Source organism: Salvelinus namaycush, chromosome 11 (genome assembly GCF_016432855.1).
Source record: "Salvelinus namaycush isolate Seneca chromosome 11, SaNama_1.0, whole genome shotgun sequence".
Lineage (NCBI taxonomy): Eukaryota > Metazoa > Chordata > Actinopteri > Salmoniformes > Salmonidae > Salvelinus > Salvelinus namaycush.
Genome location: NC_052317.1, coordinates 19,220,099 through 19,235,881, shown reverse-complemented (window position 1 = coordinate 19,235,881; position 15,783 = coordinate 19,220,099). Strand labels below are relative to the sequence as shown.

General features: G+C 44.6%; 1 protein-coding gene across 1 annotated transcript in view; it reads right to left on the bottom strand.

Moving 5' to 3' along the window:
- LOC120055262 (cadherin-12-like) overlaps positions 1-15,563 on the bottom strand; it is a 29,212-nt gene extending 13,649 nt beyond the window's left edge. The window contains exons 1-5 of the mRNA XM_039003147.1: positions 15,321-15,563; positions 11,863-12,157; positions 3,530-3,649; positions 2,658-2,825; positions 2,078-2,265 (exon numbers count right to left, since the gene is read on the bottom strand). Coding sequence (XP_038859075.1) covers positions 2,078-2,265; positions 2,658-2,825; positions 3,530-3,649; positions 11,863-12,157; positions 15,321-15,563 — 1,014 coding nt within the window. The remainder of the gene's footprint in view (positions 1-2,077; positions 2,266-2,657; positions 2,826-3,529; positions 3,650-11,862; positions 12,158-15,320) is intronic.
- Between the last annotated feature and the right edge of the window lie 220 nt (positions 15,564-15,783).

Sequence of the window (15,783 nt, the reverse complement as noted above, 5' to 3'; positions counted from 1 at the left end):
GTGCCAGGAAGCTCCTGCTGTTTTCACTGTGCCCTCCTAGGTGCCTGACTCATCATCAAGGAGATCCATGGGATTGCATAGCACCTCAACCTCCCACTTCATGTGTGAGGGCACACTTTTTTAAATTCACTGATAACCTACATGGTAAAAACTGTTTTAGGAATATACCAGAGTTTGGCTTGGAAAGAGATCATATTATCTCAAATAAATAAAATAGATGACTGTGGTTGATATTCTAACGTATAAAGGTTTGACATTTCCATATCAAAGTGCTTGACTTCCTGCATACTACAGTTTTTTTAATAATCGCTTTGGTGCTATTTCGGTTGGAACTCCTGGAGTCTTGAAGCATATGATAAATTGGGCGTGCATTCAGGCCTAAACTAAATCCAGCACTGTCCAATGTAGAAACAAAGTATAGACCCAATATCTTGACACATAAATACATTTGGAGGCCATTTGAATCCCACAGACGGTTTATCTATTGTTTCACTATAATCTTTTATTTTGACGGAGTCGATTATCCCTTGAAACGGTTACTCTTCCAAATCCTCTTGTCACAAACTGTGGCAAACTTTGGCTGAGCCCTCCCCAAATCAGCCATTTTCCATACTTTCCTCCATCACCTGGGCTTTCACAGTTTTACAGGAGCTGTTTTAGCAGAGGAACATGGGGGGAGGGGGTTGTAGTTGATCACTGTGTCTCTACCACCTGGTGATCCACTAGCAGTCATTTTGAGGTATCATTCTGCAGTGTCAGGTAAATGGTCATGTTGGGCTACTTGTCAGGACCTTGTAGGTGTCTTACAGTTAGAGAGCAGGAAGAAACAGATCACTAACAAGGATGGCTGTGATACAAACAGCTACAAATAGATGGCTCTAAAATAATTTCAATTTCAGAAGGCAAAAGTGCCTTTGTATATTCCCACTATGCATTTGCAAGAAAGTGCCAAATGTTTTGAATGTTCATTGTCAACATCCAGAAAAGTGCAAGTAGCGCTTTGATATACTTATATCGAGGTAACTCACAGAGCTGCAAGATACACACCCCATCTGTGAATAATAATATAATCCCAGCCCAGACGAGACATGCACTCAAACCCAGTTCAAAAGCTTTGGTGCAACTATCCACTTATGTGAAGATAGGATACCAGTATTTGGGAGTCTGTGGGCCACAGAGAGAGAAGAATCTGTTGTAAAGGGGCTTTCTAAAGGGATTCCTGCTTGTCACATCCCATCAGGAGTTGTGTTGTCTGATCATAGCCTCAAAGGTATTCATTTTAGACTAAATCCAAACACATCCAAGCACTTTCCTGAAAAAAATATCAAAATACATTTTTAGACTGCCAGAAAATAGGGATCATCAATTTCTCCATATTTCCTCATGGTTAGGTTCTGAGGATGGTTTGTAGTTGTAATAAAAGTATCAAGGCACAAGGCGAGACCCAAATGCAGACACAGGAGGCAGGTTGGAGTCTTACAATGTTTATTAATCCAAAGGGGTAGGCAAGAGAATGGTCGTGGACAGGCAAAAAGGTCAAAACCAGATCAGAGTCCAGGAGGTTCAGAGTGGTAGACAGGCTCGTGGTCAAGGCACGCAGAATGGTCAGGCAGGCGGTTTCAAAGTCCATAAACAGGCATGGGTCAAAACCGGGAGGACTAGAAGAAGGCGAATGCAAAAAGCAGGAGAACGGGAAAACCGCTGGTTGACTTGGAAACATACAAGACGAACTGGCACAGAGAGACAGGAAACACAGGGATAAATACACTGGGGAAAACAAAAGACACCTGGAGAGGGTGGAGACAATAACGAGGACAGGTGAAACTGATCAGGGTGTGACAAAAATGATATATGCAGCAATTATCTATTAATATTCCAAGGCCTAAGTAGTACGTTAGTTTAATTATCTAAATGAGCACAGCTTTGCTCCTGATCTATCATAACAGACCTGCAATTCTTACTTGAGAAACTGGCCCAAAACAGAGCGCGATGGAGGTCATTTGTGGACCTTTCCTCAACATAGAGTAAAAGGGTTCAAGTAAAATAAAGTGATTGGTGAAGGGTTGTTAATTCCTACCTCACTGAGGACTATGATTCCCTCTTGACTGTGCCCGTTGGAGGTGATGTTAAACATGTGTCCTTCATCTCCAGGAACAATAGAATACTCCACCTCTGCATTCTTCTCAGAGTCCAGGTCATGAGCTCTGATCTTCCCCACTGCTGAGCCCACTAACGAAGACTCTGGGACCCTGAGGTGGAATATACCTGCCGTACAGTAAGAATAGATTCAAATGTAGAAATACAAAAGATGTCATTGGCTGCTTCTTGTATGAGTCAAGTCTCGGCTCTAGTTTTATGTAAGGGCCAGAGACTCACTTTACCCTCTTTTAATAACGTGAAGCCTATTTATACAAGTATCACTTCACTGGTGTTGCTAAACCATTGATTATATATAAACAGCTCATACAAATATGAATTACCTAATTATAATTGATTAACACTAACACTAGTTAATTATTAAAGTAACATCTAGTTGCCTAGCGATATGATGAGATCCCTTATGTGCAGAAAGATTCCCTTTCAGTGCCCACAATATTGTTAAATTCATTGGGTAATAGCAAACAAAACCATAGTCATTAAAATGCAATTTGGCACACTTTTTGAAAACCTGGGTGGGTTGTCGTTGACGTCGCTGAGGGTGATGTTGATGGTGGTGGTTCCGGCTAGTCCTCCCAGCTGACCGCCCATATCCTTTGCCTGAATAAGGACCTGGTAAAGCTCCTTCACTTCACGGTCCATGTTAGGCAACGCAGTTCTAATAACCCCTGTTCAAGGTCACAAAAACCAACAGAGAAGATGTGAGAGTGTGTGTGTGTGTGTGTGTGTGTGTGTGTGTGTGTGTGTGTGTGTGTGTGTGTGTGTGTGTGTGTGTGTGTGTGTGTGTGTGTGTGTGTGTGTGTGTGTGTGTGTGTGTGTGTGTGTGTGTGTGTGTGTGTGTGTGTGTGTGTGAGAGAGAGAGTCAAGCAAGAGTAAAGAGTAGTGGGAGTAGTGGGGGAGAAAGAGAGATGAGTTGTGATTATAAGAGATTGAATCCCCTTTGATGTTTGTCGAAGGAATAGAGAAGAGGTGGATTTTGACTCATGCATTCATTTGGGAGAATGTTACACATCTGTGTAGGATGTCATAAAAGGGAGAGCTTTGACACTGTGCAAATACTAATCTGACCTAATAGTGCCTCTACCTGTGTGAATAGCGTTTGATCAGGAGTGAGTCTCGTGGTACGGGTACTAAAGGGTCACAAGTTGCCACCGACTACGAGTAATCCTGATTGAATGTGTTCCCCTATACTCTCAGTCCAACTTCAGCTGCAATATAATCTCAAAGTATTCACAATAATCACATATTGCAGTGGTACAGCTTTACATTTTGCCATTGTAAAGGCCGGTTACACATATAACTCTTTTGGTTTTCAAATCTCTCCATTTGACATTTTGGATGTGCCTTGATTTCAACTATGTTGTGATCTCACCAGTTTTGGAGTCGACTGAAAAGTAAGGCTGTCCATGTAGGATACTGTAGACGATCCGTGCACTATTCCCGTAGGAGGGGTCGTCAGCATCTGTGGCAGTCACCTGCATAACAAAAGTACCTGTCCATCATACAGAGACAAAAGGAAGGAAATTGTTAATAAAGAGTGTTATTTTCATCACTTCGAGCATTACATCTTAAGAATAGTACATGATTCTTTTGAATTCATCATTAAAAATGTAATGATATAATTTGACATATTCTGGCATGCAATGTAACCTACATAGGCCATAGGACCTCCGTACTGAACTGGTGGACCGCGGACCGGATCCGGACCATGAACGGGGTCAATACGGACCCCCCCCCCCCCCCAAAAAAAATGCTATCATGTAAACACACATAAGACATGTAAGAGAATTTCAGGAAATTAGCTCTTAACTTCTTATGGCTGCAAGGGGCAGTATTGAGTAGCCAGTTAAATCGTGCCCATTTCAAACGGCCTCGTACTCAATTCTTGCTCGTACAATATGCATATTATTATTACTATTGGATAGAAAACACTCTCTAGTTTCTAAAACCGTTTGAATTATTTCTCTGAGTGAAACAGAACTCATTCTGCAGCACATTTCCTGACCAGGAAGTGGAATGTCAGAAATCGATGCTCTGTTCAACTTCCTGCCTATACATGGGCATGATACGTAAGAGTCTACGTACACTTCATACACCTTCCCCTGGTTGTCAAGAGGCGGTGAGAGAAGAAATTTCGTGTTTATCTTGGTCTGAGGTGGAATTAAAGCTCTTTGTATGACGTGACCGTCCATTTCCTGTTTCTGGAGCGCGCGAAAGGGGACATGGATTTGCCTTCTGTTTAGCTGTCGTTATGGACGACTAACATCTCCGGTTTAGATTTTATTTGATACATGTGACCATATCATCGTAAAGTATGTTTTTTCAATATAGTTTAATCAGATTATTGAAATTTTTTCGGGAGTTTTGCCGTGTTCCGTTCTCTGACTTTGTTGACGTTGGAGAGATCCGTGCCACTTGGCAAGTGCCCATGCTAAATCAAGAGGGATATTTGCCGTTCCAGATCAAAACAACGACTGTTCTGGACAAAGGACACCTTGTCCAACATTCTGACGGAAGATCACCAAAAGTAAGAAACATTTTATGATGCTATTTCTAATATCTGTCGTGCATGTGAACTGGTCGTTGGCGCCCAAGTGTTTCTGGCTATTGTGGCTACGCTAATATAACGCTATATTGTGTTTTCGCTGTAAAACACTTGATAAATCGGAAATATTGTCTGGAATCACAAGATGCCTGTCTTTCAATTGCTGTACACTATGTATTTTTCAGAAATGTTTTATGATGAGTATTTAGTTATTTGGCGTTGGTGTCTGTAATTTTTCTGTCTGCTTTCGGTGCAATTTCTGACTGTAGCTGCAATGTAAACTATGATTTATACCTGAAATATGCACATTTTTCTAACAAAACATATGCTATACAATAAATATGTTATCAGACTGTCATCTGATGAAGTTGTTTCTTGGTTAGTGGCTATTTATATCTTTATTTGGTCGAATTTGTGATAGCTACTGATGGAGTAAAAAACTGATGGAGTAAAAATAGTGGTGTCTTTTGCTAACGTGGTTAGCTAATAGATTTACATATTGTGTCTTCCCTGTAAAACATTTTAAAAATCGGACATGTTGGCTTGATTCACAAGATGTGTACCTTTCATCTATGTCTTGGACTTGTTAATGTGTGAAAGTTAAATATTTAAAAAAAATATCTTTTGAATTTCGCGCCCTGCACTTTGAGCTGGCTGTTGTCATAAGTGTACCGACGTCGGGCTTGCACGCCAAACAGGTTAAACAGCGGGGGAATAAAATGCTCTGCCACATGCAAAATGTTTAGAATTGCGGGAAATTAGCTTTAAAACTGCAACATTTTCTCTCCACCAACAAGAGAGGTGTGAACAGTTTGGGGTCGCATGGGTTGCGAGGTGGGGGTTTGTTACTACGCCGATAAATTACCTTATGCATCCAGATCTTTGCCACCTGCAGTAGGTATCACACCCTGATCTGTTTCACCTCTCTTTGTGATTGTCTCCACCCCACTCCAGGTGTCACCCACCTTCCCCATTATCCCCTGTGTATTTATACCTGTGTTCTTTGTTTTTCTGTTGCCAGTTCGTCTTGTTTGTCAAGTCAACCAGCGTTTTTGTGTCTCAGCTCCTGCTTTTCCCAGTCTCTCTTTTTTTCACCCTCCTGGTTTTGACCCTTGCCTGTCCTGACTCTGAGCCCGCCTGCCTGACCATACTGTCTACCCCTGACCCTGAGCCTGCCTGCCAAACCTGTACCTTTGCCCCACCTCTGGATCGTTGTCCTCTGCCTACCCTGATCCTGAGCCTGCCTGCCATCCCGTACTGTTCCACCACCTCTGGTTACTGACCCCTGCCTGCCTTGACCTGTCTATTTCCTGCCCCAGTTGGATTATTAAACTGTTGTTAATTCGACGTTGTCTGCATCTGAGTCTTACCTTCATACCTGATACTAGGAAGTGTATGTGACCGGACCGTCTCAAATAGTACTCCTGCTATAGGATATCTAATGTAATTCAAAGCAAGATATTGAAAACTTGGCTGAACTTTTTTGATCAAGGCTGAATCTGAAGCTTCCTGTCACGTTCCTGACCTGTTTTCCCTTGTTTTTGTATTCGTTTAGTATGGTCAGGGCGTGAGTTGGGGTGGGCATTCTATGTTGTGTGTCTAGTTTGTCTGTTTCTGTGTTCAGCCTAATATGGTTCTCAATCAGAGGCAGCTGTCAATCGTTGTCCCTGATTGAGAATCATATATAGGTGGCTTGTTTTGTGTTGGGGATTGTGGGTGGTTGTTTCCTGTCTCTGTGTTTGTGTTCTGCACCAGATAGGACTGTCTCGGTTTTCACGTTTGTTGTTTTGTATTGTTGTAAGTGTTCACAGTTCGTTAAATTAAACATGTTGAACACTAACTGCGCTGCATTTTGGTCCTCTCCTTCATCCCAGGAAGAAAGCCGTTACAGAACCACCCACCAAACCCGGACCAAGCAGCAGCAGCAGCAGCAGGAGAGGCTGCACTATTTGGAGGAATGGACATGGGAGGACGAATTAGACGGCAAAGGACCCTGGGCAGAGCCAGGGGAGTTTTGCCGCCCCAAAGAAGAGCTGGAGGCAGCGAAGGCGGAGAGGCGCTATTATGAGGCGCTCGCACGGCAGAGCGGCTGGAGGCCCGAGAGGCAGCCCCAAAAATTTCTTGGGGGGGGGCACACGGGGGGTGTGGCAGAGTCAGGAGTCAGACCTGAGCCAACTCCCCCTGCTTACCGTAAGGAGCCGGTCAGGGCGGAATTGGAGGTGAGCGACACAGAGACAGTGAAGGAGTTAATGGGGAAATTGGAGGAGAGAGTTATGAGGGAGGTGCTGGTTTGGTGCATGAGGCACGACATCCGCCCGACTGAACGTGTCGGGGAGTTGATGTCACCGGGAACAGCTCTCCATACTCGTCCTGAGGTGCGTGCTAGCCGTCTGGTTAAGACTGTGCCAGCCTCACGAACCAGGCCTCCTGTGCGCCTCCCTAGCCCTGCACGTCCTCTGCCAGCTCGGCGCTACAGCTCTCCCAGCCGTGCTTCCAGTGGAGAGAGAGGGTGTCGTACCGGGCAGGCACCGTGTTATGCGGTGGAGCGCATGGTGTCCCCGGTGCGTGTGCTTAGCCCGGTGCGCAACATCTCAGCTCCCCACATCTGCCGGGCTAGGGTGAAGATCCAGCCAGGGCGGATGATGCCAGCCCTGCTCTCAAGACCTCCAGTACGCCTTCACGGTCCGGTCTGTCCAGTACCACCAGTGCCTACACCACGCACCAGGTTTCCAGTGCGTCTCCAGAGCCCTGTTCCTCCTCCACGCACTCTCCCTGCGGTGCGTGTCTCCAGCCCAGTACCTCCAGTTCCGGCACCACGCACCAGGCCTACTGTGCGCCTCAGCAGGTCAGAGTCGGTCGTCTGCCCAGCGCCGTCTGAGCCATCCGTCTGCCCAGCGCCATCTGAGCCATCCGTCTGCCCAGCGCCATCTGAGCCATCCGTCTGCCCAGCGCCATCTGAGCCATCCGTCTGCCCAGCGCCATCTGAGCCATCTGTCTGCCCAGCGCCATCTGAGCCCTCCGTCTGCCCAGCGCCATCTGAGCCATCCATCTGCCCAGCGCCATCTGAGCCATCCGTCTGCCCAGCGCCGTCTGAGCTATCCGTCTGTCCCGAGCCGTCAGAGCCGTTCGTCAGTCAGGAGCCGCTAGAGCCGCCAGCCAGTCAGGAGCCGCCGGAGCCGCCAGCCAGTCAGGAGCCACCGGAGCCGCCAGCCAGTCAGGAGCCGCCGGATCCGCCAGCCAGTCGGGAGCTGCCGGAGCCGCCAGCCAGTCAGGAGCTGCCAGAGCCGCCAGCCAGTCATGAGCCGCCAGCCAGTCATGAGCCGCCCTCCAGTCATGAGCCGCCCTCCAGTCATGAGCTGCCCTCCAGTCATGAGCTGCCCTCCAGTCATGAGCTGCCCTCCAGTCATGAGCTGCCCTCCAGTCATGAGCTGCCTTCCAGTCATGAGCTGCCTTCCAGTCATGAGCTGCCCTCCAGTCATGAGCTGCCCTCCAGTCATGAGCTGCCCTCCAGTCATGAGCTGTCCTCCAGTCATGAGCTGCCCCTCAGCCCGGAGCTGCCATTAGTCCGGAGCTGCCCTTCAGTCCAGAGCTGCCTCTCTGTCCGGAGCTGCCCTTCAGTCCGGAGTTGCCCCTCTGTCCGGAGTTGCCCCTCTGTCCGGAGTAGCCCCTCTGTCCGGAGTAGCCCCTCTGTCCTGAGCTACCTCTCTGTCCTGAGCTACCTCTCTGTCCTGAGCTACCTCTCTGTCCTGAGTTATCTCCTCTATTTAGGAGGGACCTTTGGGAAGGTTCCTAGACCAGGGTCGGGGGCGAGGGTCGCCACTCAAAGGACGCTAAGGAGGGGGACAAAGACAAGGGTGGAGTGGTGTCCTCGTCCTGCGCCGGAGCCGCCACCGCGGACAGATGCCCACCCAGACCCTCCCCTTGAGTTTTAGGGGTGCGCCCGGAGTTCGCACCTTGAGGGGGGGGGGGTTCTGTCACGTTCCTGACCTGTTTTCCCTTGTTTTTGTATTCGTTTAGTATGGTCAGGGCGTGAGTTGGGGTGGGCATTCTATGTTGTGTGTCTAGTTTGTCTGTTTCTGTGTTCAGCCTAATATGGTTCTCAAGCAGAGGCAGCTGTCAATCGTTGTCCCTGATTGAGAATCATATATAGGTGGCTTGTTTTGTGTTGGGGATTGTGGGTGGTTGTTTCCTGTCTCTGTGTTTGTGTTCTGCACCAGATAGGACTGTCTCGGTTTTCACGTTTGTTGTTTTGTATTGTTGTAAGTGTTCACAGTTCGTTAAATTAAACATGTTGAACACTAACTGCGCTGCATTTTGGTCCTCTCCTTCATCCCAGGAAGAAAGCCGTTACACTTCCTCTACATGGAGTTTAGACTTCATGAGAATTAAGAGATGATGGTCTTAAAATCTAATTGTTAATATAACTTTACGTAATTGTATTTATCAGACAGATAGATGGGAGAAGTTATGTCACCCAACAAAATTATTGAATAAAGTACAGGAAGCATATTAAGCAGGCATAACTAATATAAAGACTAGGCCTTTAGTGGGAAGCACGAGGTAGAGGTTTTCTTATTTCATTTCTTATTTCATTTTCATATCCTTGTTTCTTTTGTTTGTGTTTCTGCGCTTTCACCACAGGAGGTAGGTGGCACCTTAATTGGGGAGAACGGGCTTGTGGTAATAACTGGAGCGGAATTAGTGGCATGGTATCAAATACATCAAACACGTGGTTTCCATTTGCGCCGTTCCGGACATTATTAAGAGGCGTTCTCCCCTCAGCAACCTCCTGTTGCTTTCACTGACCGCTCATGTGTGCTCTACTGTGTGTGCATCCTAGAGCGTGGGTGAGTATTTGTGGCCACAGTTGCACGATTGTCAGTATTTTCAGCATAGACTTAGGACATGGCATCATAGACATTGCATCATTGTATCTGTCTCATTATGGCGTCTGTGAGAGCATGGACAGCGCCATTGAGGCCATCTTCATTTTGAAGCGGTCAATTTTCTTCTTCTACTACTTCTGAGTTGGTAAACAAACTGTAACAGTGCATACTGCCCCCTGGAGTGTGTTGTTTGAACAGGTATAAAGCCAAGGTTTGCGATTTACTGCCACCTGCAGTTATGGAATGTTTGCTCACAAGTATAATTAGTTGGCTGATCCCTCCCGATGACCCGGAGGGATCATGTGATCCTTCCTTAACCCATAGGAAGTCCCATCCAGTTGATTATTTAAAAATAGTTTAAGTCCTTAATGGTGCTGCCAATGCTAAATAAAGCCTTTTTTGTTTTTTGACAGCAGGGCCTCGTTCAGTAGCCAAACATTGCTGAACATTGTGGATATGCCACGAGTAGAGACAAAGTGATTCCTTTTTCTAAATGTCAAAGAGGGGTGTTGATTCTACATAGCATATTTCTATCTGAACGTATCCTGCTGAATGCACCCCTGGTCTGTTTGTAAGGTGGGCGGTCACGTTTGTTTTGCAATCAGAGGACCACTTGTTTGAGCCCAGTAAGGGGACAGGGACAGTGGCGGAAGAGAAGCCGGTAGCAGCACAGTGACACAGGTAACATGTACATACATTTCTTTAGAACATAAGGAGAGTAATACATATATGATGATCATGCTACCACCTTTCGGTGACAGCTGTGGTTACTGATAATGTGTCAGTATGACTCCATTGGTTGTCACTAAAACTGTCCTGTCACCAAAAAACTGTCCTCCCATTAAAGCCAATACTATTAACATCTACTGGCGCTGGTGAATCCTTACCACATACATGTGCACTCTCTTTGTATAATCCTTTCCTCCTACTTTATTAACAAAATGTCCTTTCCTCCTATCCTAGCTTCCTTTCTGCCTTTTTCTATCTTCCTTTCCTCATTTCCTAGTTGAATTTCCTTGAAACCTTGCCTTACTTTCCTCTCCTCCTTTGGTTGCCCTGCTCATTTTCTTTTCCTCCTGTTCTAGCTTCCTTTCCTCCCATCCTTTGATTTTCTAGCTCCGCTTCCTCCTATCCATTCCTGTTCCCTTTCCTCCTTTACTAGCTCCTTTTTCTAGGAAAGTAGGAAAAAGAGATAGGAAAGGAAACTTGGAAAGGAAATAAGGATACCGGCAAGGAAATGAATTAAGGAAACATTTTTAGGAAATTATACTAGGAATGGATGCTAGGAAAGGAATCTAGGAAAGGAGGAAAGGAAGCGTAGGACCTATCGGAGGAAAGGAGTTAGGAAATGAAAATACGTAAGGAAGTTAGGAAAGGGGGGAAACAAATCTAGGAAAGGAAAGGAGAAAAGAGAGCTAGGAAATTAAAGAAGGAATGGGTTTAGGAAAGGAGGAAAGGAAACTAGGAAAGGAAAGAAGGAAAGGGATTTAGGAAATGAAGATAGGCAAGTATGAAAGACTCAAACCTTACTGAGACTGACTCAACTTCTACTGAGAATGACAGAAGTCTTACTGAGACAGACTCAACTTCTACTGAGACTGACTCAACTCTTATTGAGACTTAATATGGATAGCGTATCCATGGTATCCCACCTGTGCTCAAAAGAGGTAGGAGAACTAACTGCTTTTACTTTGATTTAATATCAATTCAGTGTTTTGTACCACTTAATCATTTTGTACCACTTAAACACTGACATAGAATGTATCATATAAAGACTGAAAATGTTTGGCTATAGGCCAAATTGTTAGCAATCTTTAGGTTTCTACCACTGCTCATGGTGATCAGTGCACGGTGCAAACGTTTAGAAAAATGGCACGGTTTGTTTGAGACTAGCAACATTTGTTGAGTCCAGTCCACCACAATAAACTGTGAATGAATGTCACCTGCTTCAATGTGTGTTTTTTTGTATAAAATAATGGACTTTATTCCTTTCCACTGCAGAAACATTCCAACACAAAAACACCAATGCCACCTGACTGCCATGACTTGAAATGAAACCAAGCAACAACAACCGTTGCCTATCATTTCATTTGGAGTCAGATCTCAATCATATGATTCTATGAAGGTAAAATTCATAGACAGTAGAACTAGGCCTGTATTCCTACAGGATTCCCTTCAAATACCCTAGTGTAGCTTAATGTCCAATTGTCATCATAGCTTTACTCCATATGGATTTGTATAAGCCAAAAAGTACTTTATAGGTGCCTTTCTTACCCCCAGGTGACATCTCTGGGACACTGGCTGTATATGGGCCGTCCAAGAACTTTGGTTCATTGTCATTGACGTCTTGAATTTTTATGATGAATTCAGACTCAGGCTCCAGAGGCCTGCCTGTGTGCATGTCCACAGCCTGGGCTCGTAACGTGTAGTAAGACTTCACCTCTCGGTCCAAACCCATCAAGGCATGGATGTCACCTGTCGTCTGGTCTATGGTGAAGATGGTTCCGACTCCTTCTCCTGATAGAGTGTACTTCACGTCGCTGTCGCCCCTGTCCAGGTCAGTGTGAAGCTGCATAGAGAAAATATGTTGTATTTGTCAGTGAATCAAAGTAGGAATACACATGTACTTGGCCTAGATCTTTATGTGACTTGAGCATAAGTGCATACTGTGGCTTGTTTGATGGATGACAAGGGGACAAAGTTTTGTTGCTGAGCTGTGTCTATTTCCTCCTCGTCATTCCTTCCTTCCAACCGTCACTGACCATATGGAAATGCTGAGGACATGTTGTGCCCTTGATAGATACATATAGTGGCAGAGCACAGTCCCCGAGTCAATGAAGACATCCTTTAGTTGACCTGTGGCTTGGTTATCCCATAAAGGGATTTATTACTTAGGGTGGATGGCAAGGCTTAGGTTTTACATTGCAGATAATCCATGAGCCACAACAATAACGATAAAATGGGATGAGAGTCCCAATCTATTCCCTATGTCAGGGGTTGGCAACTAAATTCAGCCGGGGGACGATTTTTGGTCATGGGGCTGGACCATAATTATAATAATTTGCACATTGCAAATTGACCACAACTAAGCACAAAAAAGATTGTATTTGAAAATAAGAATCATTTCATACCTTGATTACATTGAGTCACGATCACGTATGTCTATTTCTTTACTCGTGGGAATACTTTCCTAAATACTTTTTTTGTTGTTGCTCATTTCCTTGTGATTTTTTTACTAAAAACTTTGGGGGGCCACGCCTGTTTTTGCCTGTTGCCGACCCCTACCCTATGTAGTGGACTACTTTTGACCAGGGCCTATATGGTTCTGGTCAAAAGTAGTGCACTATATAGTGAATAGGATGCCATTTGGGACTCAGATTGTGATTCAGTTTCAGTATGCAGGGGACAATAAAACCCTTTCTATCCATGAGATGAATGGTTTATTTAGAAAGTCAGTGAATTGAATGTAATTAAATCAGAGGGCTGAAGCTCAAGACACGTTCACTCATTACATTGTTTTATGTCCATTCCCTCACCTTCTGATGTACCTCATTCAGCAGGCAGAACACGATTTTACTCTTGACAGTGGGTTCGGATATAATGAGTTTTAAAGTGAATCAGATATTAATGGAATTTGTGGTACACCAATAAAAACTAATGAAACCTACACAGGAACAATGTCTGGATTAAAATAAATCGGGAGGAAATAAATATTTTAATAGAATATTTAACAGTATCCATCCAGTGCTATAATGTAGAGGAATCACTTGTTTCCTGAGTACAAAGCAGTGTTGGGATGGGTGTATCTGTCGGCATCAGGCAGATATAGAAAAGAATGAGGTGTTGATATTTAGCTGAATCCATATACTATGATACAACCTGTGGTCTGTCTGATAATTTGTCTTACTGGTTCCCCTGTATGTGACTAACGTCTCATTGTAAAGGTTATTCACCAATAAGGAATAGTGGGCAAGGGGTCGATATATCCTTGACCAAAAAGGTTTGAGATGTGAGCCTTTTTCATGATTGAAGAAAATTATGATCAGTTTATTATCTGATGCAGCATTTCTCTGCAATACATAGTCATGTGGGCTAGTGGCTATACATATACTGGTTTTCTACTTTGTAACTGCAAACATGCAATGCAAAATAGTATGATAGCCTAAGTGACATGTTGTAGTTTAAATTGAGAAGTGTCTATCCTTGAGAGACCCAACAAGAATGCTTAAATGATCATCAGTACCACAAACAATTTAACACAGTGATTTAGACTAGAGAGAAGCTTAGTGTGTTTTAGCTCAGACCAGACAAGCCCACTAGCTCAGTCTTCCTTGCAGATGACATTTGCTTAGTACGGGGCCCAGTAGCAGACTTTTTAATTGTACAGAGTACAGTTGCATATAGCTGTTTTCCCATAAGGCTTGCTGAATGTCAGATCCAGGGGCACAAGGCAAGCTGGTGTTTAAATTTGGGTCTTTCACTCTTAGCTGGTCAGCTTTGTCTGTGTCTGCCTCTACAGTTGCATAATACATGGGAACAAACCCAGCAGAGGAGCTTTCGGCAACGTGGATCAGTGGTGCAGTCATTTTCTGTCTTCAAAATGCTCACACAAAGGTGTGCGATTAATGGTAGAAAATGCTTTATCTCCTGTTTTAGCCAGGAAGGCTGTGGCCATTACCTGTTGGTAAATTCAAAGTTGTCATTTGTATCTGTTTATAAATCATAGTGTTGTCTTGCTAAATCTCTTTACAAAGGCGACATAGAAACAATAACCAAAGCAATGGCCGAGGAAAGTCTTTGGGTGCAAATTATCATGTTATACTGTAATATGCCTCTGTAGGTTTTCTAAATAGAGTAACAGAAACCATTAGACAGCTCTCTCTAGCTGGAGGGGGATTCATGAACTGGCAGTCAGATGGTTTTCAAGACAGATTTGGTTTATGTTCCCTTTTCCAAAATTGCTGCTCACAGTGATAATCAAGGTCCTGATCCTTCACACTGTCCCCTATTAACCAGCAACAGATTAATCAGTGGTCTCAGGGCTGGCCGGTTACGACTTCTGCCATCCTCATTCTCAACAGACACTGGTTACATTCAGACACTGGTTACATTCCATTTGGGGATGCACCCACTGTGAGGAGTGAATCACTCAGTAATTGTAGCATCTGTTTGACAATGTGTGGATGCGACTATCCCATCCTTCCTTTCTCAGCCAACAGAAACACATCCAGCGGGACTGTGCGTGCTGAGAAAGGCTGTGGTAGATTGCCTTGGCATCAGCAGCTGACAAGTCAATCTAAGCCATTATTTCATTTGAGCTGGAAGTGCCAGATTCCAGAATGGTTCTTAATGCCTCTTAAAATTTGATTTGGAACTGCCCAAAAATCCCTTTCACTTCCTCTGTGTGTGGATAATTAGAGCCGATGCTGAGAAAATTGCAAAATCGCAGTCAGAAGCGATCAAGCAGCTCAAGCAATTAGATGTGATTCGTGTCGTGCTGCTTGTATTCCTATATTCTTTAAGTCTTAACGGACAGCGGCACAAGCCTTCGAACTCCTCAGTTTGATTTCTGACCTCAAACTGTCATCACAAGAATAAAGACAGAGGTTTACATTGATTAGTCTTAGAGAACCATAACATTGAACTTATGTTGCCTTTCTTTTCCAACCTTCTGTGGGAAAGTTGATATAGATAAGTCTGAATTGAATGCTTTAAAATGATGGTGGCCTTACCTTTCCAACATATTGTGGTTCCGATCCCATATATTCCTCCAGTACAAAGAACTGGTTCCACACCCATCCTCTCTTCACCCTCTGAACCCCTGACGCCACATGTCTCCTCAGTCCCAGTCCTTCCACACCCCTCAGGTGTTGCTCTCTTCCCATCATGCTTTGGGGCGGTGCGTGGAGGGGAGCCAGGAAACCTTTGTCCAAGAGAAACCAAAAGACCAACAGCAGACCGTTCCTTGTAATCATTGGCAATCTGGGCAGTGGAGTATCTCCGTTGAATTCCAGTGAGAGACTGTCAGTGAGACAATATCAGCTGGGTTGTAGATCCAATGAAGAAAGGGATAGGAGGATGTTGTGGTGACATGGGTAGATTGGTCTCCAAGATGTTTGGCTTCTCACTCAACAAGTCCCTCATTACCTAGGTCTCCTGGTGGAAAGAGGGAAGACATGGGCTTACTTTACAATG